The 26,836-nt window shown below is 35.7% G+C and overlaps 2 protein-coding genes across 2 annotated transcripts in view; both read left to right on the plus strand.

Moving 5' to 3' along the window:
• The window catches only part of LOC139861256 (putative MO25-like protein At5g47540), a 108,659-nt gene that overhangs the window by 33,921 nt on the left and 47,902 nt on the right, over positions 1 to 26,836 (plus strand). The window lies entirely within an intron of this gene.
• Positions 9,006 to 9,398, plus strand: LOC139864519 (cysteine proteinase inhibitor A-like). The gene has a single exon (XM_071853101.1). The coding sequence runs from the start codon at positions 9,006 to 9,008 to the stop codon at positions 9,396 to 9,398; it is 393 nt and encodes a 130-aa protein (XP_071709202.1).

The following is a 26,836-nucleotide window of genomic DNA, read 5'->3' on the forward strand; positions in this document are numbered from 1 at the left end:
TACAAATGGCGTATTGGTATATTATTATTTCTCTTATTGTCAACTTATTAGTTGGTAAATGTTTGGCTGAAAATGGCGAAAAGACGGTCGGAAACTGGCTGGAGATTGCGAGTCCAGATGATCCGGCAGCAATAGAAGTCGGACAATTTGCAGTTGATGCGTACAACACAAATACAAGTAGTAGTTTGAAGTTTGAGAGAGTAATTAGAGGTGACACACAGATTGTTGGTGGCATAAATTGGCGTCTAACAATTGAAGTTGAAGATGTTAAATTACTCAAAAACTGTGAGGTTTTTGTTTACGATCAACCATGGCGGCACGTTAAAGAACTATACTCTTTTAAGATCGTATGATTAACAATCTTGTTTTCTTCAAATATTTGATAATTTTGTTTCTTTTTTTTTTTTTTTTTTTTTTTCTATGTAGTGTTGAAGGTTAGGGGTGATCATATGTCTAAGAGTTATCATTATTTATTTTGTAATAGTGTTTAATTTAATTTAATAAATATCTATATCAAAAGTCTTTGAGAAAATCAAATAGGTAGTATTGCTTGTACTGTTAAACTTTGCAAGATCTCATTCAATTTCGTGATTGTAGTTTATTATTTAAATTTATATTTTGGTTATTGATTAACCACTAATTAAAAACATCAATTGAATATGAAAAAATAAATATGTTTCAAAATTATAGTATGTGAAATCTCGTTCTCCGTTTGCTAACTCTTTTATAAAAGTAATAGTCGATGGGAAATCTACGTTGTTTTGAGAGGATTCTTATATATATATATAGGGTAATTTAAAATTAAAAGATAGACAAAATTGCCTAAATCGTCCCTGCTAAAATCGTCCCTAGTTACCAAAATGTGTCCCAAAATCATCCCTGTGATAAACTCCGTTAACCTAGTACGTTAGTAGTATGCCATGTGCAGGTCACGTGAGTTTAACCAAAAAACATGTTCTGCAGGCTGCAGCTCGGTTCCTGCACAATAACAGCTCCTTCGCTGATGGTGATTTGTTGCTGTTCTCCATTTTCACACACTTCCACACAAAAAACACACACTATGAGCTTTTGATCAAGAAAGTGATTCTTTAAAATCACTAGTTACATAATTTTTATGTATACCCAAAAATTAAAATTAACAAAAACCAAACTTGAAAAGTATAGACTGATTGTTAATTTGATTAATCCAATTCATCATCTTCCACCTCATTCATGTCAAAAAGATTTTAATTTTGAAAGCAAATAACTTTACAGACAAAAATCATAAGCTGTAATCAATTATTTGCTTCCCTTTTGGGTAAAAGTCAAACAGTATAACTTCACACACACACACACACACACACACACACACACACACACACACATCTATGGTTAAATCAATTTATTCATCCTACATCCCTTTGCTCAGTTTTGAAGAAACACCAAATCAAGAAGTCAAAGTCAAGAAAACACACATTATCTAGATCCCTTTGCTCAGTTTTGAAGGTACACTCAATTAATTAAGCAAGTGATTATATAAAAAGAAAAATACGTATTATCTAGTATCTATCCATGACAGAAAAATACTCCCTAACACAGTGATTTATGAAATCAATAATTGACTCACATATCTTCCCAATTATGGAATCAAATCAATAAGCTGCATTTAAAAAATAAAAGGTTGACTTGTAACAAAATGGTACCTTTTCAAATTTCACACATAAAAGAAACTAGAGAAAAATAAAATTAGAGTTGTAACGTACAGAGACACACATGTTAAGCTATTGAAATTGGCTGTTGTTGATTACGATGATGATGATCATAATAACATCATGCAAGATGAAATTGAAATCAACTTGTTCAAGTGGGTTTAATATATGTCACTCGTGTGTGTGTTTCTAAGCTTAATTTGATACAGATGGTATTATGTTAAGCGTACATTTAATACGGAGTAATATATACGAGTTATTAAACTCACGTGACCTGCACATGGCATACTACTAACGTACTAGGTTAACGGAGTTTAGCACAGGGATGATTTTGGGACACATTTTGGTAATTAGGGACGATTTTAGCAGACTTAATAACACAGGGACGATTTTGGCAATTTTGTCTAAAAGATAAATACATTGTTTAGGCTCGAGGTTGACAAAAATGCCCTCATCTATGACCGGGTTCAATGAACAAATAATGGTTTAATTTTTTTATTGGTGCCGGTATCGTGAAATCTCTAGTAGATTGCTTGGGAACATCACCAATCTACCTAATGATTTATCTAGTTTTGTGATAAGTAATACGAGCATAGATGAAGGGGATTGGAAGGCTGATGCAAAGGGGCTATTCTCTGTCAAAAGAGTGACACAATTAGTCGAAAATAATGATCTTTCCATCGATGTTGGCAAGCTTTTAACAATCACCAACAAATCAGTTCCACTTAAAGTCGGGTTGTTTGTTTGATGTGCGAGGTATAAAAGACTATCGGTTCGTGTGGAATTAGACAAGAGAGGTTTGGACTTGGGTTCAACTAGATGTCCAATTTGTGATGATGCTTTAGAATCCGTCCATCATGCTTTAATCTTTTGCAAGTTTGCGCTCGATACAGGGGATCACGTTTTCAAATGGTGGAATTTAGGTCCACTTTCGAACCTTAGTGTATTCGAATTGTTCCTAGGTAACGGCTACAATTTCTCTTATGTTCTTGGTAAAAGTCTCTGGCAAGCTGTGGAATGGGTAACGGGGTATTCAATTTGAAAAAATCGAAATGCGAGTACGTTCAAAAAAATAAAAAATAATCTATCAAGCGCTATGTTAGTTAATGAAATTCATGGAATTCTAATAGAATGAAAAAAATCATCATTAATTGGCATCTTTGGCTCACTAACCCTCTATCTTTGAACGCTCTACCACTAAATCGTGTTGGGGTTGGTTGATGGTCTGGTGAGTTGGTTTTTTTCATCCATTTGGCTCAACTCGAATGACCTCCAAGCTTACGGTATGGAAGCCAGTCGATCACTTGAAGATATTAATCATTATTGTCATGTACATTAATGGTGGTTGTTTCATTCAGAGGCGAAGTCAAAAATTCTAGATAATGGGAGCTCGAATTGTTTATAAATCGTAACTTATAACAAAGGAACGTGTTCACATCTTTTGAACGATAGTACCGATAAATATAGTATGTTACTGGGTAAAAGAAACAAAATTATAACAATTACGAAGTTTTTTTTTTTTTTTTTTGAAAAAAAAGTTACGGACTATTTTTCTAACATTAAATCATCCCAAACTAATATAACTTGAACTAAAATTACTGAAAATAATCATAGTTGAACTTTGATTGTTGAGGGTGGTTGAGCACCACCCAGTCACCCCTTGTCTCCGCCACTGGTTTTACTAATCGCCCAAATGGGCTCTATGGCTAGGGGTTAACTGAGTTAGTTTTGGTCTATTTTGTAGTTGTAGTTTTCAGCACTATGACCCCTTCTTTTGTGGTTGATCAAGTTTTTTTCTACATTGTTTAATCTATGTAGATTGTCGAGTGCTCTGCTTAATAGTTGTTCTTTTATTTTGTGCTTCTTAGTCTCTTTGTATAGTACGATAGGTTTGAGTTTCCTTTTGATATGGCCTTTTAGGCTCTCCTGTTGTACTATTCTTTGTTGATTAATTTATAGAAATTTTCTGACTTAAGAAAAATAGTATGTGAAATCTCGGATTGCACTAAGATATGGTACTTCTGGTCCAACAACCATAGGAGTACTTAATGGTTTTGCCTTGTCCATTATTGAAACGTTTTAAAATCTTTTCTGTATAAGTTGTTTGATGTACATGTAAACCATTAGGCATATGCTCAATCTGCAAACCAAGGCAATACTTGGTTTTTCCAAGATCTTTCATTTCAAAATTTTTTCTTTAGAAGTTGAATGACTTCATAGATCTATTTATTTGTACCTATGATGTTAAGATCCTTGAGATAAACAGCTATGATCACATATCCGGATGTTGTTTTCTTAATGAAAACACATGGGCAAATAAGATTATTTGTATACCCTTTGCTTATCAAGTAATCACTTAATCTTTGATACCACATGCGACCCATTGTTACAACCCATATAAAGACCTTTATAATTTAATTGAGTACATTTCTTTAGGTTTTGCATTGGATGCTTCTGATACCTTAAATCCTTCAGGTATCTTCACATATATATTAGTATCAAGTGATCCATATAGATAAGCAGTAACAACATCCATGAGATGCATTTCAAAATTTTTAGAAACTGCCAAACTGATTAAGTATCTAAAAGTAATTGCATCCATAACATGAGAATAAGTTTCCTCATAATCAGTTCCTGGTCTTTGAGAAAAACCTTGAACTATAAGTCTAGCTTTATACCTTGTAACTTCATTTTTCTCATTTCTTTTTTGCACAAAAATTCATCTATACCCCATAGGTTTCACATCTTTAGGTGAAAGAACGAATTATCCAAAAAAATTTCTTTTATCGAGTGATTCAAATTCAGCTCGTATTGCTCCTTTTCAATGATCCTAATCAAGCCTATTTTGACATTCCATGACAGACTTTGATTCTGGATCATCATCATCATTCATGATGTCATATGCAACATTATATGAAAATATCTCATCAAGATTTTTCATTTCATTTCGGTTCCATAATATTTTTGAATGTGCATAATTGATTGCAAATTCCGTATTGACATCATCAATCTCCTCTGCAGAAGGAGTATTGATTTGTGGTTCTTCTTGAACACTTTCTTTTACCTCATTATCAGCTTTTCTTTTTCAAGAATTTTTATATTTGGAACTAATTGGTCTCCCACGTTTCAGGCGTGGCAAAGACTCATGAGTGACTTTATTGTCAGTTTTTAAAATTTCAATTCGAGCTGAGCATTTACTGATGGTATATATGATTTAGTCACTCTTTTTATATCAATAAATGCATCAGGAAATTTATTCGCAAGTTATTGCATATGCATTATTTTTTGAACTTCGGTCTCGCATTCTTTTGTGTGATGATCAAGATACATTAATTGATGTTCACACCATGAAACATAATTTTCTTTATCTTTTATTTTTCCCCCTAATCTAGGGAATAATGTTTTATTAAAGTGACAATTAGCAAAACGTGATGTAAAAACATCACACATCATGGGTTCAATATATCTAATGATTGAAGATGTTTCATATCCAAGATATATTCTCATCCTTCTTTGAGGACCCATTTTAGTGCGTTGTGGCGGTACGATAGGAACATAACCCGCACAACCAAATGTTCTAAGGTTAGAAATATTTGGCTGATGGCCAAAAGCACGTTGCAAGGGAGAATATGTATGACTTGCACTCGATCTAATGCGAATCAATGATGTAGCATGCAAAATGATGCAGCATGCAAAATCACTAATCGTTTAATTAGTGATTCAGCTAAACCATTTTGAGTATGCACATGGGCAACATGATTTTCAACAAAAATCTCAATAGACATACAAAAATCATTTAATGCTTGAGATGTAAACTCACCATCATTATCCAGTCTCACCCTTTAAATAGTATAATCAGAGAAATGTGCTCTCAATAATTTGAGCAAGAAAATTTGCAAATGCCACATTCCAACTTGATAATAAACATACATTAGACCATCTACTAGATGCGTCTATTAGGACCATGATATATCTAAATGGTCCACATGGTGGATGAAATGGTCCAAATATATCACCTTGAATTCTTTCAAGAAACATTGGTGATTCTTTTTCAACCTTAAGAGGTAATGGTCTTATTATCAATTTTTCAAGTGAGCATGATGTACATGGGATAAGCGCATCATGAGGGATCTTTTGATCCGTCAATGGATGTCCATTTATATTTTGAATTATTCTTTTCATCATTGTTGATCATGGGTGACCTAATCTCTCATGCGACAGATTGATCATTACAGGATCACATGCCTTTTCATTAACTACCATGTGTGCTTCTGGTACATTTATATATGTATAATGTAAACCAGAACTAAGTCTTGGTAGTTTTTCATTCACATGATTCTTGTCAGTGATACTTAAATATTTACCATTTTCTGTTGTCACTGACTGATAATCATATCCATTTTGGTATATATCAGAGAAGCTTAACAAATTTCTCTTTGACATGTGAGAAAATAAGGCATTATTTATCAGAAAATTTGTACCATTTGGTAACATGAATTTTGCCTTTCCCATTCCCTTTATTAAATCCGCATGACCTGATATAGTATGTACAGTTCCTTCTGTTGCTTTAAAATCAGTATATTTTTTTAGATTTGAGTATAGCGTGTGTGGTACCATTGTCTGCAATACAAAGATCTCCCCAATTTGAGTGATTTTGCACTCCAGTAGTGTACATCATGAACTTCAAAAATATGAGAAACAAATAATGAGTACATAATTCATCAATATATTACATTCATATTATAAACAAAAGTACATAATAAGGAAACATATAGTAAAGTGGATATGGTATAGATCGAAAATCTACATCCATTTATTTGATAGAGACATATACTAAAGTAGATATTGTATCGAGATCATCCACAAAGTTTGCCTCTTTTCCTTTTCCCTTTAGGGTTCTTGATATTGATTAACAGAATATTGATTTGTTCGACAGTTTTTAAACCAGTGGTCAACTTTACCACATCGATAACAAGAATCTTCAATATTCTTTGAAGAGCATCTTTCAACATTGTGATTTGTGGGATTGTATGGTGGTTGGAATTTATAATTTTGTGGTTATTATTTCTTTGTCCACGGCCACCACCACGACCATTACCATAAGGGTGATTTCGAACATAGTTATGATTTTTGTTATTGTTATGGTAATTTCCATGATGATGGTTTTGGCCAATATGACCACGTCCTCGTTCATGTGTATTTCTTCTTTTATTTTTATTATTGTTATTAGCATTAGCTTCAAGGAATGCTAGCACACCCGTAGGACGAGATTCTTGATTATTTATCGGTAATTCTTTATTCACTTCTGCAACTAAAAGATAAGTTTGAAGTTTGGAAAAAGTTTTGTAATTATGCAATCTCAAATTTAGCTTGTACAGTTATGTTTGCAGAATGCATTGTGGAGAGAGTTTTCTCCATCATATCAGCATCACTTATTTCTTGATCACAGAATTGAAGCTTTGAACGGATCTTGAACATGACCGAGCTGTATTCACTTACCTTTTTAAAGTCTTGGAACCTTAAATTTCTCCATTCTTCCCTCGCAGCTGGGAGTAATATTTCTTTTTGATTATCAAATCTACTTTTGATACTTTTTCATAAAATATGTGGATCTTTGATAGTGAGATACATATGTTTTAAGGTGATATCAATATGTTTGCAAAAAAAAATCAATTGATTTTAATTTATCTTGACCAGAACAAGTATTGTTTTCTTTTAAAGTTTCTAGAATACCCAATGATCCAAGATTTATTTCTACGTCCATGACCCATGATATGTGGTTTGTTCCCGATACGTCGAGGGCATCAAACTCAAGCTTTGATAAGTTTGACATTTTCTATTTTCAGAAAAATGAACAACATAAATCATAATCATAATCAATTTCTATTCATAGACAAATAACAACATGAAATTAGAATCATTTTAAAGTCATAAGTAGCAAACAACAGAATAATGGTATGATTACAAATCATAAAATCACAAGGGCAGGATAGAATATAGGTTCACCCGGTGGTATATTAGCAACAATGATGATACTTAGTATGACCAATACAATAGGAAAAATCATCCTCAGGTGAATCATCTTTACAAAAACTTTTGAGAGTGGTAATTTGAGAAAATGAAGATTGATTTGTGAAAATATGAAAACAAAAATGTTTATTTTATATTTGAAAAATATAGTCGTTGTAACATCGTCAGTTGACGTTAACAACCGTTATGTATATATGACCGTTGTAACGTCGTTAGTTGACGTTAACGACTGTTATGTACTCGTTGTATTAATAACAATTTTAATAAAAGAATTTAATTAGTATAAATACGATTACTATACATACATTTAGTATACGTTTAGTATAAATACGATGATTAAGAGAACAAACATATTATGCATAAATAATAAATTAAGTATAATCATTAGTATGCATGAAATAAATAATGATTAGTTGCATAAGTAATCACAAATATATGTATATGTTAAATATATAACATAAATATAAATGTTAGTGAAGTTAATAAGAGTTAGATAACAGAAATATAATGTTAGTAAACATAAATTATACTTAAGCGACAATGTCGACCATATATTATCCAGGCGGTATAATCGAACATATATTACTGAGGTGGCAGAGCCAACCATATAATAAGAACAATACAAATGCACTAAGAACTTAATAAAAGTTAGCAATTCAAAATGTTAGTAGTCCAAGTTCCGATATATTTGAGTCTAACATTATTAATGGCCTAAGTCATATATTTTATTATTATTAATAGTTTCATTAGTCGCTCATTTCTTTTAAGTGTATAACAATATATTTTTATGTTGTCTATGATCATAATAATATATAGCTTACTAGTAAGTAAAACAAGATATCGTTAAAGAATTTCTTACCTTGATTAATGACTCGTGATTTTTGATTTAATCTTGATTACGCTATCGTGTTGATAATGTGTTCAGATTTAGTATTTTATAAATATCTTTATTGACCTAATTCTTTATTAAAGATTACTAATATTACTGAAAAAGAATGGAGTAAGAGATATCTATATTGAGGAAAATGGTTGCCCGTATATTTACATTTCAGTAGTTTTTATAATACTAAATCTAACTGCACACTTACTATTCTTTCAATTATAAATTAAATGTAAAAGTAGATGGGAACAGTAATGATACAGAAAAATTGTTTTCCATATGACTTTTGTGGATAAACATTTAATGTTTCACAATAGGTACGCATTTGTTGCATGCTTCATTTTTAGATTATAAATACCATAGCAACAATGATATTCTCATACATTGACTTTCTTAAGAAGTCATAAATGGCATATGATCACCACGCTCCCCTTATGAGGAATATGAGGATCACCATCATCACCATCATCCCTGTGCTGTTAAACGTTCTTCTCGTCGGTTTTGGGTCCGCAGAGAATGGTCAAAAGACGGTAGGAAATTGGCTAGAAATTGTTAGCCCAGATGATCCGGTGGTAATTGAGGTAGCCAAGTTTGCATTAGAAGAACATAATAACGATACAAATAGTAGTTTGAAGTTTGAAAGAGTTGTGAAAGGTGAAAACCAAATTGTGGGTGGAATTAATTGGAGGCTAACTATTGAGGTTGAAGATGATAATTCAATTAAAAATTGTGAAGCTCTTGTTTACGAACAACCTTGGGAAGATGTTAGACAACTATCTTCATTTAAGATCATTGAATGAAAATGTTTATAAATATTTTATAGTAAGTAAAGTATAACATAGAGTTTACCCTTGTTGATGTCAATTTATTCCCGATAGTGCCTAGTTATGGTGTCTAATTACTCAGAGTTTACCCCTATCAATTGTCAATTTCTTTCCTTTGTGATTTCATTTTACAATGACCGAGAAAACTCGGTCATGAGCACGAAATCCTTAATTGCGAGCGAGTTTTCTCGGCCATTGCAAAACGAAGACCTAATCACGACCACAACCCGATATTCTTCGAATATTGCAATATGCAAATCACAACGTTGTTTGTAGTTTCGTTTGGCTATGAAATGAGGTATTCTTTTTAATATTTTATACAATGACATAATGTCAGTTGATGAAATTGTTGAGTGCGAAGTCGATTAAACAAGGAAAGTAAATCAAGATAACTTGATAGATAAGTTTTGCTTGGAGGTCAAGATAACTTGTGGAGCAAGTATCTAATTTATGGAATGTTCTTTAGCTTGAAGGAAAAGTCATACTTGGGCAACAAGTTGTTTCCTTTTATCGTTTTGCACTATAAATACAATCATATGTAACCTGTAATTGTGTGCACGAAAATTATAGTGAAGAACCTCTGGTTTGCGCCCGTGGAGTAAACCCTTCTCCGTGTTTTGGAGTTGGGATATAACCACGTTAAATCTCGTGTCGTTTACATTTATCGTTATGCTTTATTTTATCCTTTATCATTCGTGAGTTTGGTGATTGGTTTAAATCACCGGCCTTGTTTAGGTCCTTAATTCCTAACAGAAATGCTTTTGGCTAGAATGAAGTCTATTAAAGAAATCCAAATTCAATGGGATTGGAATTTGAAAGAATTAGAATTCATGAGAATTTTATTTCATGAAATGTTGTTGTGAATGAATAAAAAATAATCAATGCACGTTTTGTTAACACGAAATGGAATGGAATTTCATTCTGCGTTGAAGTTTATTTATTTATATAACCTTTGTTTATTTTATATATTTTTATTTACGATTATGTTTTACGTTTAAGGTTCATAATTTTTTAAAGGCACAAGGTTTACATTTTACATATTACATTTCACGTTTAAGTATTTTCATTTTGCGTTTCGCTTTCAGTTTCATGTATCAATTTTTAGTTTCGCGTTTCCATTTCCAGTTTTCAGTTTAAATTTCACATTTCAAATTTTGGTTTTGTATTTCAAATTTCGTATTCACATTTCAGTTTCGCATTTTGATATTCAGTCTTTAATATCAGTTTTCAGTTTAGGATTTAAGTTTCGTGTTTTAATTTTCAGTTTCGCATTTCAGACGTTCTAGTCTTCAGTTTTCAATTTTCATATAAGTGTTCCAGTTCTCGATTTTCATATAAGTATTTCAGTTTTCAAATAAACTTTTTAGTTTTCAGTTATCGCTTTCGTGTTTCTATATTTACTACTCCGGTTTTGTGTTTCAGTTTTCAGATAAGCATTTCAGTTTATAGTTTCGTGTTTCAGTTTTCAGTTTTCAGTTTCGGGTTTTAATTTTCAAATGTGTTTATTTGTTTCGCGTTTCAGGTAATCAGTTTTGCGTTTCAGTAATTTGTTTAACGTTTGAGTTTTCAATTTTCGTTTTAGTATCGAGTTTCAAGTTATAGTTTCATTTTCGCGTTTCAAAATTCAGTTTCACATTTCACATTTCCGTTTCGGATTTCAATTTTCTGATACGTGTTTCAACATTCAGTTACGTAGTTTAGTTTTCAGTTATCAATTTCGTGTTATGTTTTCACTATATTGTCTCGCATTTCAGATTCATATATGCATTTCAATTTCAGTTGCACGTTTCAACTTTCGGGTTTAGTATCTAGTTTTACGTTTCTGTATTCAGTTTTCAGATTTCAGTTTCACATTAAAATGTTTAGTTTTCATTTCAAATTTCGTGCTTAGTTTTCAATTTGTATATCGGGTTATTAGTATTCAGAGTCACTGTTTCAGTTTTTAGTGTTCAGTTTCGCGTTTCAGTTTCATTTTTTTAATTTAGTTTTTAATAATCAATTTAAATGCATATCAAAAAATTGAAAACACGAAAGTGAAAATGAAACACGAAGCTTAAAATGGAACGTGAATAGAAACTTTAAACCCGGAATTAAAAACTGAAACGCGTATTTGAAATACAAACGTGAATCACGAAACTGAAAACTGAAAATTTTAAACACGAAAACAGAAGTGCTAAACTAAAAAGTAGTACGTGTATTTCATAACGAATCACAAAATGAAAATCTAAAACGCGAAACTAAAATATAAAACACAAAAACATGCAACTGAAACGTGAAACTTGAAACTAAAAATGAAGTATGAAATGTGAAACTGAAATGCTAAACTGAAACGCAAAACTTAGAACTGAATCTCAATATGCGAAACTGGAAATCAAAACGCGAAACTGAAACACGAAATATGAAACGAAAACGAAAACGCGAAATTGAAATATGAAACACCAAAATGAAAAATGAATTGTGAAACCAAAACTGAATCGCAAAAATTCAAAACTGAAATGCGAATATGAAAACAAAAATGTGCAACTAAAGGCGGAACTGAAATACGATCTGCTTCTAAGGTATAGAGTATTCCATGTGTTAAAATCTCTACGGAAATGAATGCAAATATGAAATACTTAGATAAAATGACAAATATTATGTGTGTGCCTATATATATATATATATATATATATATATATATATATATATATATATATATATATATATATATATATATATATATATAAGGTTGGAGAATTCGGATCTCGGGGAGATCTCGTTTGGACTTTTTTAAGGAGATCTCGGCATCTCGGAAAAATCTCGGGGAGATCTCGGACGTTGACTAACGTTGACTTTATAGTTTTTTTAATAAAAATATGAATAAAAACATAAATATATGTATATTTATATACGTTTTTACGAGATTTTACAAAAATATCTGAGAAATGAGCGAGAAAATCTTAGAAATTACGAATTTTGCAAGAAAATCTTACAAATTAGCAAAAAAATCCGAGAAATCGTGGCTTTGACTAAGTTTGAACCCGTTGACCGAGAAATCTAGGGAGATGAACATCTAGTCTCGGTTGCCTTCTAAAAACAAGATCTCGGGAGAGATCTCGGAGAGATCTCAGGAGATTTACAACATATATATATATATATATATATATATATATATATATATATATATATATATATATATATATATATATATATATATATATATATATATATATATATATATATATATATATATATATATATATGCACGTAAACATAAATTTAGGGCATGCTTGGTTGGATAATGGACTATATGGAATGATTTTGATTATAATTGATATTGATAGGTTATTTGCATTGCTAGTTCTCATTACCTTAAAATTGGTAATGGTCATTCCTCACCAAAATGGGGGTAATGCTCTCTCTATTTAAATATTCTCACTCTTTCACTTTTGTCTCTAGTACTACCATACAAAATGAACGTTTTTTGGTTTTAATTGAAATTTTAATTTTCATTCTAATTTTTTTAGTTTTTATGGCATCAAGGTTGGAGAATTCGGATCTCGAGGAGACCTCGTTTGGACTTTTTTAGAGAGATCTCGGCATCTCGGAATAATCTCGGGGAGATCTCGGACGTTGACTTTATAGTTTTTTTGATAAAAATATACATAAAAACGTAAATAAATATATATTTATATAAATTTTTAGGAGATTTTACAAAAATATCCGAGAAATGAGCTAGAAATCTTAGACATTACGAATTTTGTAAGAAAATCTTACAAATTTGCAAGAAATCTGAGAAATCGTGGCTTTGACTAAGTTTGACTCGTTGACCGAGAAATTTCGGGAGATGAACATCTCGTCTCGGTTGCCTTCTAAAAACGAGATCTCGGGGAGATCTCGGGAGATTTACAACACTAGGTATAGTATACATTTCTTTGCTAATCATTCCTTAAATTTCCGACAGTCCCTTTGTATATGCCCATTTATAGCATCGTATATATCTCAACATTTGCAGTCAAATATGAATATTTGCCCAGATATCTCCTGATTTCAGGTCATTAAACATTATAAAAAAATGAGAGTTACCGTGAATGCCACAATAGCAAGTGCATTTAAATAATGGGTAATGTAACGACCCGACTTTTTCGACTTGCTTTTGTGCTTTGTGCTTTCTGCGAAACTGCGTATTTGTGCGTACTGAGCTATATTGTACTCTGGGATCTTACTACATATGGATTACTTTCGTTTATATATTAAAATGTTCCTTTAAGTACGTAGGTTACTTAACTTGAACCCTGGAAGCCTTTATGACCGTTAGTGTCACTTGACGTTTAGAACGAACTGCGTATTGTGTACACGTTTAACTTTTGTCGTAACCGGAATATTACGACTACAAAATACTAATTGTTATTTTATAATAAAAATTACTTGGGTTTTTGGATGCTTAATTACGCTTAGTAATTTACTAGAGCACACTAGTTAGTCTTGTTGGACTTTCTACCTTGTTGGGCTTTAGCCCACCCTACACTAGCTAGTGGACTATTTAATTAGCCCAATTTAAATAAGTTAGTGACACATATTAATGAAAGACAAATGCCCATTTATTAGAGGGAACATACTAGCATTTTTGTTAAGCATTATCCTTAATGTTGCATGGGATCCTAATATAAGCACCAACTTTAGACAACCATTAACCAAAAGCAAAAGTTTGTCCCCTTGTCCCCTCCTCATACCCACGGCCTAAACCACCCCACCACCTCCTCACCACCTATAAATACAAGCCTTATTTCACTCATTTCACACTTGATCTCATTTGCAATTTACACACACTTACTCTCTAATTCTCTCTCTAGTCTTTCTCACTCTAAAAAGTGTAAGTTTTTGATTTATTTCTTCTTCTTCTTCTTCTTCCCTTCATCCACACGACATCATCATCATCATTTTATGGATCTAGCTTTTAGCTTTTGATCTTGTTATATCTTGTAGATTCAAACTTGGGTTTGAATCCTTCAAGAACATGGAAGATTCAAGCTTTCTAGCTTTGAATCTTCACTTATTTTGTAGATCTAAATCTTTTTAGCTTTAATCTTGTTATTTTGTTATAAAGATTCAAACTTGTGTTTGTAATCTTCATGTATCTTAAAGATCCAAGCTTTATGCTTCAAGATCTTCAAGGACACTAAAGATCCAAGCTTTGTAGCTTAGGGTTTCATTATTATGTTAAAGATCTTAGCTTTTTAGCTTATGGTCTCATTACTTTCATTATTTTGTTAAAGATCTTAGCTTTCTAGCTTATGGTCTCATTAATCTTGTAAAGATCCAAGCTTTCTAGCTTAGGGTTTTCTTAATACTTGAGATCTAAGTTATTATTGTAGATCTCACTTACTTGGAACCTTTTTGTGTTTGTTCTGATGATAAATATAAAGTCTTCATCATCACATATGATATAGATGCATGAACTTGTGTAAAATGGACAAAGGTTGAAGCTTTATTGGATTCATGCAATAAAGAGGCAATCTTGATGTTCAAAACTTGTAGAATGATAGATTTTACTTTTAGTTGTGTATTGATGGTTGAACCTTGGTCAAAGTGATGCTAAAACATCAAAGAGTTGTAAACTTGAAGCTTACAAGCATCAAGGATAAGAACCGTGATGAGCGTCAAGCACCAAGAACCTCACCGGAGCACTTGTTTGCTGTTTTTCAGGGTCTGATCAGACTTCTGGGCTTCTGGAAAATTAATTTACAGATAGTTCGTTTCGAGTAGATGACTTTTTGTTTAGGCCTCAACTTAATCCGATATACGGTTTAGGATTTATAGCCTTCCGAAAGTCACTACGCCCTTGTAACGTTGTGCTGAAATTTCTGACCTACTCGCACTTAAACCATCGCCACAGTCAAACGAAGATGAGTTAGGTTCTGAAAATTGGTCAGCGGTTAGAGGACTCACATACGGAGCCATATCCACTGACTACGCTTTTTTTCGATTTGTAGAGAGGTCGTAACAGCTGTCCGAAGTCAGCCTTTTGTTTCGATCTCTATTCTTGTTAAACTTACCTTATTATTGATGAATGATGATGATAATGATGATGTCGATGATGACACTTAAACTTAATTTATGCACTTTTAACCTTTTGGGACAACATACTGACTTAGTGACCTTTGACTTAGGTTGACGACCTTTCGGACCGACTTACTACCTGCATACGTTTCGTATCGACTTTTACTGCTTTTTCACTGTGAGTTATAGCTTCCCTTTTTAATTATACTATTTTTGGGACTGAGAATACATGCGCTTTTTATGTTTTACTTACTTGACACGAGTACTTAAACTTTACATATGTGTGGGTTATATAACGGCATAAAGATTCCCCTTAGCACGGTAACGTTTAATCATTAGTTTTGAACCGGTGAACGCGATTATTAGATATGGATCCATAGGGTTTGACATCCCCCTTGGGCTAGTCACGCTAGCATTTAATGGGTGTTTGATACTTCGAGGACATACACATTCGCCAAGTGTACTTTTAGGGGGTATTACTATTACGTTAAGTTAGTTACCTGGTGCCCACGGATAAGCATATACTTTTCATACTATTTTGAATATGATTACTCGTGGTCTACATTACTTTACTGATTACAAACTATATTTTACAAACATTCGTGTTGACTTTTAAGCGTGTATTTCTCAGGTGCTTATACGATGTTGCTTTCACTGTTAGACTTGCTGTCTTGGTGTTATAGACTTGCTGTTATGGACCTGCTGTGTTAGATTTCAGCTGCATTACTTAGAGATGTCTCAATCATGGAACTTTTATCTTACATTCGTAACTTATGTTATTTTCAAATAATGACTTTGTAACGACCTTTGTGTCACGTTATCTTTTGTAAACGCTATCTTTTTATGAATGCAAAACTGGTTTTCAAATAGCATGTAGTAATTGACCGTATAAAGATCCTGTTGTTGACGAATCGTACACGATGGTTTTATACGGGGCATCACATTTAGTATCAGAGCATCGATTGTAGGGAATTAGGTTGCATTAGTGTCTTGACTGAGCCGAGTAGGATTTGCTAATAGGACTAATTTACAACTTGCTTGTTTACCTGTTTCTGCGAAACTGCTGCATGTTGCTGCTTACTTATACTGCCGTATGATCTTGCTGCATGCTACTGCTTACCCTTACTGCTATGTGAACTTGATGTATGCTATTGCTTATCCTCGTTACTCCATGCTACTATCTGCTTACGATTCCATGTTACTTTATTTAGTACTGTTGTTATTGCCATGCTATGTACTGCGGTAGACGATCTAGGTTGCTGTAGTGCCTGATTACGTGCTTGCTATATGTCTTACTAACATGGAAAAAGTTATTTTTCCTTGTTCAGATGACAGACATGCTGCCCATGACCTTTGACTTTGAGAGTGACTCATAGACGACTGTTGCCTCACCTACTATTGTTGATGACTCACCGCTACCCTTCGACGACTCTGGTGATTCACCTTCTAGTGGACTCGTGCTTGACCTGATGGACGTCTCAGACAGAGACGAGGATCCCGAGATGATTCCAGCACCACCCAGCCCTAGACTCCCGGAGCCACAGCACCATTCCGGTGGTACTGTGATCCCCGGGGGAAATGAAGACGGTCCTTTCCGTAACTAGCATGGACATTGGGCTAGACGCACCGCTGATGGATGTGTTGTACTGATTCCACCAGGCAGATATTGACTTATGACCACCGGTCAGACGCTTTCTCCCACCCGTGATGATCCTGCATTTCCTTCCGATGATTCAGACTATTCATCATCCGACGACTCCAGCGAGGAGGATCCCGAGGAGGATTCTGAGGAGGACCCTGAGGAGGAGCCCGTGCAGCCGCCATATACCCCGCCGAAGAAGCGGTATCGTTTCAATGGTACCGTTATCCCAGGGATTAACGGAGGAAGACCATTCGTGGATGCACATGGACAGTTGGTTAGGGGCACAACCCATAAGAGGGTCGTACCGCATCCCGCCGATCCATTTGTGCGTAAGACCACCCGCACTGTGCCGTCTACATCTGCACCACCTGCACCATCCGCACCACCTGCCCCACCAGCATCCCCCATCGTCGAGGAACTAACGAGGGAAGTGCATACCCTCCGTGCTCGAGTAACTGAGCTCGAGGATCATATGTCCCACCTGATGGACATCATTTACCCACCTTCACCATAGGGCTGTTGTATTAGATTTCGTTATGTAATCTCTTTGGTAGTTTCATGTTTTACTCATGTATTGTACGAACCTTATGAATATGTATGCAACTTTCTTATTAATGAATGGAACTTAATGTTGTTTAATTATTATACGGTGTTCTATTTAAGTTATTACCTGATGGTTTTCGTGCAATCTGTAACTAGCTAGCCATGCTTAGTTAACGTGTATTGTGATGTTTCCCGATTGATTACCTTATGCTATAGCGTTATGAATTGTTGAATGCGGAATTTTGACTTAAGATGAAACTTTTGTTTGGAAGATCCATGGCAAACGGAAGAGGTCCAAGAGAAATCCCCACCGCAGTACAGCTTGAGGAGATGATAGCTGCTCGAGTAGCCGCAGCTATGTCGAATGCCAACCCTGCTCCAGCTCCACCAGCTAACCCGAACTTCCAGAATGGGTGTACTTTCAAGGAATTCCAGAGCTGCAAGCCCCACAATTTCAGTGGTACAGAAGGGCCAGTTGGGCTGACGAGATGGTTTGAGATGTTGGAAGCTGTGTTCCGTGTGAGTAACTGCTCCGAGGGGAATAAGACTAAGTTCGCATCCTGCACTTTGTCGGATGGCACTTTGACTTGGTGGAATACGCTTGCCCAGGCACGAGGAATTGACGAAGCTTACGCTACACCATGGGAGGAGTTTAAGAGGGCTACGATCGAGGAGTACTGCCCCAGAACCGAAATTCTGAAAATGGAAGCGGAGTTTTGGGAATTGAAAGTTGTAGGGACTGATCTTGATGGCTATAACCGAAGGTACTTGGAGCTAGCTTTGATGTGCCCCACGATGGTTACTCCTGAATTTAAGCGAATGGAACGATATTTGTGGAGACTTCCCAAGGACATTCAAGGAAATGTCACTTCATCGAAACCAGCGAATGTCCCAGAAGCTATGCGTATGGCGCACACCCTGATGAATAAAATTATCCACCAAGAGCCAGAAAAGGCGAAATCAGAATCGGGAGCTAGTAATGGGAAGCGTAAGTGGGACGGAAGCAAGGGAAAAGGTTTTGACCAGAACCCGACTACGAGGTATGAGAATTTCAAAGTGAACAACGATTGGAGGAACCCGAACCCTAGCTCGAACCCTAACTATAAGGGTAGCCTTCCGCAATGCAAGAGATGCTATAAGCATCATACTGGGTACTACAACGTGGTATGTGAAAAGTGTAAAAGGACTGGACACATCAGCAAGGATTGTAAGATCACCGCCCCAGCTGTGAGGACAAACTCGATTGGACCCAGGAAGTGCTTTGAATGCAGCCAGCAGGGCCACTTCAAAAATGAATGTCCGAACAAGAAGAAGGATGGCGGGCCAGCATGTGGAAGAGTCTTCAACATGAACACCTGAGATGCCCGTAAGGATCCTGACTTGGTCACAGGTACATTCACTATCAATAATCTATTAGCTTCTGTCTTGTTTGATACCGGTGCCTACAGGAGTTATGTAGATAGATATTTTTGCTCTAAGATAGATTGGTCGTTAGTACCTTTGGAGGAGAGTATGCTTGTTGAGGTAGCCAATGGAAAACTTGAGAAAGTTGACCAAATTGGCCGAGGAGGTATAATAAACTTAGCTGGTGTAGATTTCGAGATTGAATTGATACCCATCAAGTTGGGAAGCTTTGATGTGATTGTCGGTATGGACTGGTTGTCCAAGGTAAGAGCCGAAGTTATCTGTGGTGAGAAGATTCTTCGTATACCACGCGAAGATGGTGAGCCTCTGATTGTTTACGGAGATAGATGCAGTCCGAAGTTGAACCTTATTAGTTGCTTGAAGGCACAAAAGATTATGAAAAAGGGACGTTTTGCTGTTCTGGCACATGTGAAGAAGCTAGAAGTTGAAGAGAAGAGCGTGGATGATGTGCGAATTGTGAACGAATTTCCCGACGTCTTTCCAGAAGAACTACCGGGATTACCACCGCTGAGATCAGTGGAATTTCAGATCGATCTAGTACCAGGAGCTGCACCTATAGCTCGCGCACCTTATCGACTAGCACCTTCCGAACTGTAAGAGTTGCAGAGTCAACTGCAGGAACTACTATACCGTGGATTTATTCGACCGAGTTCATCACCTTGGGGCGAACCTATTTTGTTCGTGAAGAAGAAGGACAGATCTTTCCGCATGTGTATCGATTATCGTAAACTGAACAAGTTGACGATCAAGAATCGGTATCTCCTTCCTAGAATTGACGATCTTTTCGATCAGCTGCAAGGATCCAGTGTTTACTCCAAGATTTATTTACGATCAGTATATCACCAGTTTAGGGTGAAGGAGAGCGATGTGATGAAGACTGCGTTCAGAACCCGTTACGGCCATTATGAGTTTCCTGAGATGCCATTCGGTTTAACCAACACACCTGCCGTGTTTATGGATCTCATGAATCGTGTATGCAAGCCATATCTGGACAAGTTTGTTATCGTCTTCATAGATGATATCCTCATCTATTCCAAAAGCGAAGAAGAACATGAGCAACATCTTCGACTCATGCTAGAACTCTTGAGACAAGAGCAACTTTATGCCAAATTTTCCAAGTGCGAATTTTGGTTGAAGGAAGTTCAATTTCTCGGTCATATTGTGAGCGATCAGGGTATCAAAGTCGATCCCGCGAAGATCGAAGCTATCAGCAAGTGGGAAACCCCCACTACTCCGACTCATATCCGCCAATTTCTAGGTCTCACCAGTTACTATCGAAGATTCATTGAAGGTTTCTCTCTGATTGCGCGTCCTTTGACTGCATTAACTCATAAGGGGAAGAAGTTCGTTTGGGAAGCCGAGCAAGAGTCGGCATTTCAAACCCTGAAGCAGAAGTTGACCTCCGCACCTATCTTATCACTTCCCGAAGGTAGTGATGACTTTGTTGTGTACTGCACGCCTCGAAACATGGATTTGGTTGTGTATTGATGCAACGGAAGAAGGTTATTGCTTATGCCTCCCGACAACTGAAGATTCACGAGCGAAACTACACTACTCACGATCTTGAACTTGGAGCTGTTGTCTTCGTATTCAAATTATGGAGACACTATCTTTATAGAACCAAGAGTACTATCTTCACCGATCACAAAAGCCTCCAACACATATTCAACCAGAAGCAGCTGAATATGAGACAGCGTCGATGGATTGAGACGTTGAACGACTATGATTGTAAACTTCGTTACCACCCTGGCAAGGCAAATGTTGTAGCTGATGCCTTGAGCCGAATGGAGAGAATGGTACCACTTCGTGTCCATGCCTTGAACATCACCATTCAGACGAATCTCAATCACTAGATCCGCGTAGCTCAAGATGAGGCTCTCAGGGAGGAGAATATTTCTCAAGAGCACTTGAACATTCTCGTTTCTCGATTCGAGGTCAAGGAGACTGGACTCCAATACTTTGGCGGAAGAATCTGGGTGCCTAGTTATGGGGATTTACGGAGCATTATTCTAGACAAAGCCCACAAGTCAAGGTATTCGATTCATCCAGGAGCTGGTAAGATGTACTACGACCTTAAGGTTCAATATTGGTGGCCGAACCTCAAAAGGAATGTTGCAGCTTATATTGGAAAGTGTTTAACTTGTTCCAAGATCAAAACCGAACATTAGAAGCTGTCTAGGTTACTTCAACAACCCGAATCCCGCAATGGAAGTGGGAAGGAATAACAATAGATTTCATCACGAAGCTACCAAAGACGGCAGGAGGTTATGATACCATCTGGGTTATCGTTGACCATCTTACCAAATCTGCACACTTCCTAGCCATGAAGGAAACTGATACGATGGAGAAGCTGGCGCAATTATACATAAAGGAAGTTGTATCTCATCACGGTGTACCCTTATCGATTATCTCAGATTGCGATACCCGTTTTGCTTCTAGATTTTGGCGTTCTTTACAAGAAGCCTTGGGAACACGTCTCGAAATGAGTACCGCATATCACCCGCAAATCGACGGACAGGGCGAACGCACGATTCAGACTTTAGAGGACATGCTACGTGCTTGTGTTATAGATTTCAGAAAAGCTTGGGAGAAGCATTTACCTCTAGCCGAATTTTCTAACAACAACAGCTATCATTCGAGTATTAATGCCACACCTTTCGAAGCGTGTGTCGTTCTCCTATTTGTTGGGCCGAGGTAGGTGAAAAGCAACTCACCGGTCCCGAACTCGTCCACAAAACCACCGAGAAGATTGTCCAAATTCAAGCAAGGCTCAAGACGGCCCGTGATCGTCAGAAGAGCTACGCCGACCTTAAACATGGAGATCGCGAATTTCAAATCGGCAATTGTGTTATGTTGAAAGTCGCACCTTGGAAAGGTGTAATCCGTTTCGAAAAGCGTGGGAAGCTAAATCCGCGATATATTGTTCCTTTTAAAGTCTTGGAGCGTATTGGACCCGTTGCTTACCGTTTGAACCTTCCGACTCAGTTGAGTGCTGTTCACCCCCACTTTCCACGTGTCGAATCTGAAGAAATGTCTTGCTGAACCAGATCTCGTCATACCTCTCGAGGAGCTTACGATTGACGACAAACTCCATTTCGTGGAAGAACCTGTCGAAATTATGGACCGTGAGGTCAATACCTTAAAACGCAACAAGATTCCGATCGTCCGAGCCCGATGGAATGCAAAACGAGGACCTGAGTTTACTTGGGAGCGAGAGGATCAAATGAAACAGAAGTATCCTCACCTCTTCGCAACTCTACCATCTACCTCAGCTTAAAATTTCGGGACAAAATTTTCATTAATAGGTGGGTAATGTAACGACCCGACTTTTTCGACTTGCTTTTGTGCTTTGTGCTTTCTGTGAAACTACGTATTTGTGCGTACTGAGCTATATTATACTCTGGGATCTTACTACATATGGATTACTTTCGTTTATATATTAAAATGTTTCTTTAAGTACGTAGGTTACTTAACTTGAACCCTGGAAGCCTTTATGACCGTTAGTGTCACTTGACGTTTAGAACGAACTGCGTACTGTGTACACATTTAACTTTTGTCGTAACTGGAATATTACGACTACGAAATACTAATTGTTATTTTATAATAAAAATTACTTGGGTTTTTGGATGCTTAATTACGCTTAGTAATTTACTAGAGCACACTAGTTAGTCTTGTTGGACTTTCTACCTTGTTGGACTTTAGCCCACCCTACACTAGCTAGTGGACTATTTAATTAGCCCAATTTAAATAAGTTAGTGACCCATATTAATGAAAGACAAATGTCCATTTATTAGAGGGAACATACTAGCATTTTTGTTAAGCATTATCCTTAATGTTACATGGAATCCTAACATAAGCACCAACTTTAGACAACCATTAACCAAAAAGCAAAAGTTTGTCCCCCTTGTCCCCTCCCCATACCCACGGCCTAAACCACCCCACCACCTCCTCACCACCTATAAATACAAGCCTTATTTCACTCATTTCACACTTGATCTCATTTGTAATTTACACACACTTACTCTCTAATTCTCTCTCTAGTCTTTCTCACTCTAAAAAGTGTAAGTTTTTGATTTATTTCTTCTTCTTCTTCCCTTCATCCACACGACATCATCATCATCATTTTATGGATCTAGTTTTTAGCTTTTGATCGTGTTATATCTTGTAGATTCAAACTTGGGTTTGAATCCTTCAAGAACATGGAAGATTCAAGCTTTCTAGCTTTGAATCTTCACTTATTTTGTAGCTCTAAATCTTTTTAACTTTAATCTTGTTATTTTGTTATAAAGATTCAAACTTGTGTTTGTAATCTTCATGTATCTTAAAGATCCAAGCTTTATGCTTCAAGATCTTCAAGAACACTAAAGATCCAAGCTTTTTAGCTTAGGGTTTCATTATTATGTTAAAGATCTTAGCTTTTTAGCTTATGGTCTCATTACTTTCATTATTTTGTTAAAGATCTTAGCTTTCTAGCTTATGGTCTCATTAATCTTGTAAAGATCTAAGCTTTCTAGCTTAGGGTTTTCTTAATACTTGAGATCTAAGTTATTATTGTAGATCTCACTTATTTGGAACCTTTTTGTGTTAATTGTGATGATAAAGATCAAGTCTTCATCATCACATATGATATAGATGCATGAACTTGTGTAAAATGGACAAAGGTTGAAGCTTTATTGGATTCGTGCAATAAAGAGGCAATCTTGATGTTCAAAACTTGTAGAATGATAGATTTTACTTTTAGTTGTGTGTTGATGGTTGAACCTTGGTCAAAGTGATGCTAAAACATCAAAGAGTTGTACACTTGAAGCTTACAAGCATCAAGGATGAGAACCGTGATGAGCGTCAAGCACCAAGAACCTCACTGGAGCACTTGTTTGCTGTTTTTCGGGGTCTGAACAGACTTCCGGGCTTCTGGAAAATTAATTTTCAGATATTTCGTTTCAAGTAGATGTCTTTTCATTTAGGCCTCGACTTAATCCGATATACGGTTTAGGATTTATAGCCTTCCGAAAGTCACTACGCCCTTGTAACGTTGTGCTGAAATTTCTGACCTACTCGCACTTAAACCGTCGCCACGGTCAAACGAAGACGAGTTAGGTTCTGAAAATTGGTCAGCGGTTAGAGGAATCACATACGGAGCCATATCCACTGACTACGAGTCTTTTCGATTTGTAGAGAGGTCGTAACAGCTGTCCGAAGTCAGCCTTTTGTTTCGATCTCTATTCTTGTTAAACTTCCTTATTATTGATGAATGATGATGATAATGATGATGTCGATGATGACACTTAAACTTAATTTATGCACTTTTAACCTTTTGGGATAACATACTGACCTAGTGACCTTTGACTTAGGTTGACGACCTTTCAGACCGACTTACTACGTGCATACGTTTCGTATCGACTTTACCTGCTTTTTCACTGTGAGTTATAGCTTTCCTTTTTACTTATACTATTTTTGGGACTGAGAATACATGCGCTTTTTATGTTTTACTTACTTGACATGAGTACTTAAACTTTACATATGTGTGGGTTATATAACGGCATAAAGATTCCCCTTAGCACGGTAACGTTTAATCATAGGTTTTGAACCGGTGAACGCAAATATTAGATATGGATCCATAGGGCTTGACATCCCCACTCGGGCTAGTCGCGCTAGCATTTAAAGGGTGTTTGATACTTCGAGGACATATGCACTCGCCAAGTGTACTTTTAGGGGGTATTACTATTACGTTAAGTTAGTTACCGGATGCCCACGGATAAGCATATACTTTTCATACTATTTTGAATACGATAACTCGTGGTCTACATTACTTTACTGATTACAAACTATATCTCACCAATATTCGTGTTGACTTTTAAGCGTGTATTTCTCAGGTGCTTAGACGATGTTGCTTCCGCTGTTAGACTTGCTGTCTTGGTGTTATAGACTTGCTGTTATGGACCTGCTGTGTTAGATTTCTGCTGCATTACTTAGAGATGTCTCAATCATGAAACTTTTATCTTGCATTTGTAACTTATGTTATTTTCAAATAATGACTTTGTAACGACCTTTTTGTCACGTTATCTTTTGTAAACGCTATCTTTTTATGAATGCAAAACTGGTTTTCAAACAGCATGTAGTAATTGACCGTATAAAGATCATGTTGTTGACGAATCGTACACAATGATTTTGTACGGGGCGTCACAGCTATACATATATATATGACCTCCAGTAAACGATGCACACAAAATAGTTTGCTATACATATATCTAGGACCTCCAGTAAACAATGCTGGCAAAATAGTTCTAGTTCCAACATTAGAACCATAATTATTGCCTATATCTATAGCATCGCATAACCTAGATAAATACTCATTTCATCATCAATATGAGCACCAAAATAAGCCATACTAAACCTCTGATTGTAGGCCCGTATATTATCCAGGTAACTCTTATCACCTAACAAATCGAGAATAATACACGGAGGCTCTTGATCTCTAGGCAAGTCGCCACGACCTCCTTCACAACAACGGTGAAAATTTAGAATGCTAGAAGAGTTCCTCAAACGTTCTTCATACTAAAGATAGCTCAACTAAAACAGCAAGCACAAACACAATCACCAATGTCATCGTACGCTGATGCGACTCGTGTAATCATGAATGCAATAACATGATAAATACTGAGTAATCATAGTCCAAAAAAACAACAAAAGAAATTAACCAACGATCAACTATAAACATACCTTGAACAACTAATGTATGGAATATCAAATGTAGCACACTCATTACAGAAGAACCAGTATCTACCTATTATAAATTACCAGTCACATAGAAGCATAAGTCACACAATCAATAATGCTCAACATAAAAAAGAAAAAGAAAAAAGCTTACAAAATAACAAGAACGTACCGATACAGTTAGCTGACACTCCCGAAAATGATCCATCATCATCATCACCAAAATGTAGCATACTAGAATTAGAAGATCCCAGACACTCATTTCGAACGCCACAACCACTATCTCCAACTGAAGACTTATTAACTAACCTTTTCTTTTTTGTTAGAATAAGGTGATTTATTAACAATCAAACCATCAAAAACAGATGGCTTAGTAACTTCCAAAGGCTTACCAACTCTTTTATTAGGCAGAATTACAAATCCCTACACACACCCAAACCCAGAAACAAAAGAAAACGCAGCCAATTTTGAACAACACGGAACAAAAATCAGACAAAAAGTTAAAACACAATAAAAAGTAAACTATAACAATTGCTTCAACAATAACCATAAAAACACATATAATCACCATACAGAGAAACAAACACCTAATACATATCTAAAATCAGGGAAAGATAAAAAAAAACACAGACAAAGAAATATACCTGTTATCAGCTACAACGGCGTAAAATCTGAAGCAATGAATCAATAATTGGAGCTAAAATGATGGTAATTCAGTGCAATTGAAGGCAACAAATGGTCAAAATTCAGAAAAAGCACAACATGGAAGTGCGCGAAATAAAGATCGCAATATAATTATGGTGAGAAAATAAAAAAAAAAGTTGTAATAATAAACAGAATAATGGAAACCACGTGACAGGATCGGTGTAACACACCAGTACCTTATGAATGTGAGTGGTTACATCATATAAACAATAAGATAAACAAAATAATGATGTGTATATCTTGGATTGTTTCTCAACAAAATGAGTATAACTTTCACGTATGATTATTCGGTAAAAATCAGTTTCGCATATCACACAGGGTATATTGATTCAGTTTTCGATTTTCT

The sequence above is a fragment of the Rutidosis leptorrhynchoides genome, chromosome 8 (assembly GCF_046630445.1).
Source record: "Rutidosis leptorrhynchoides isolate AG116_Rl617_1_P2 chromosome 8, CSIRO_AGI_Rlap_v1, whole genome shotgun sequence".
NCBI lineage: Eukaryota > Viridiplantae > Streptophyta > Magnoliopsida > Asterales > Asteraceae > Rutidosis > Rutidosis leptorrhynchoides.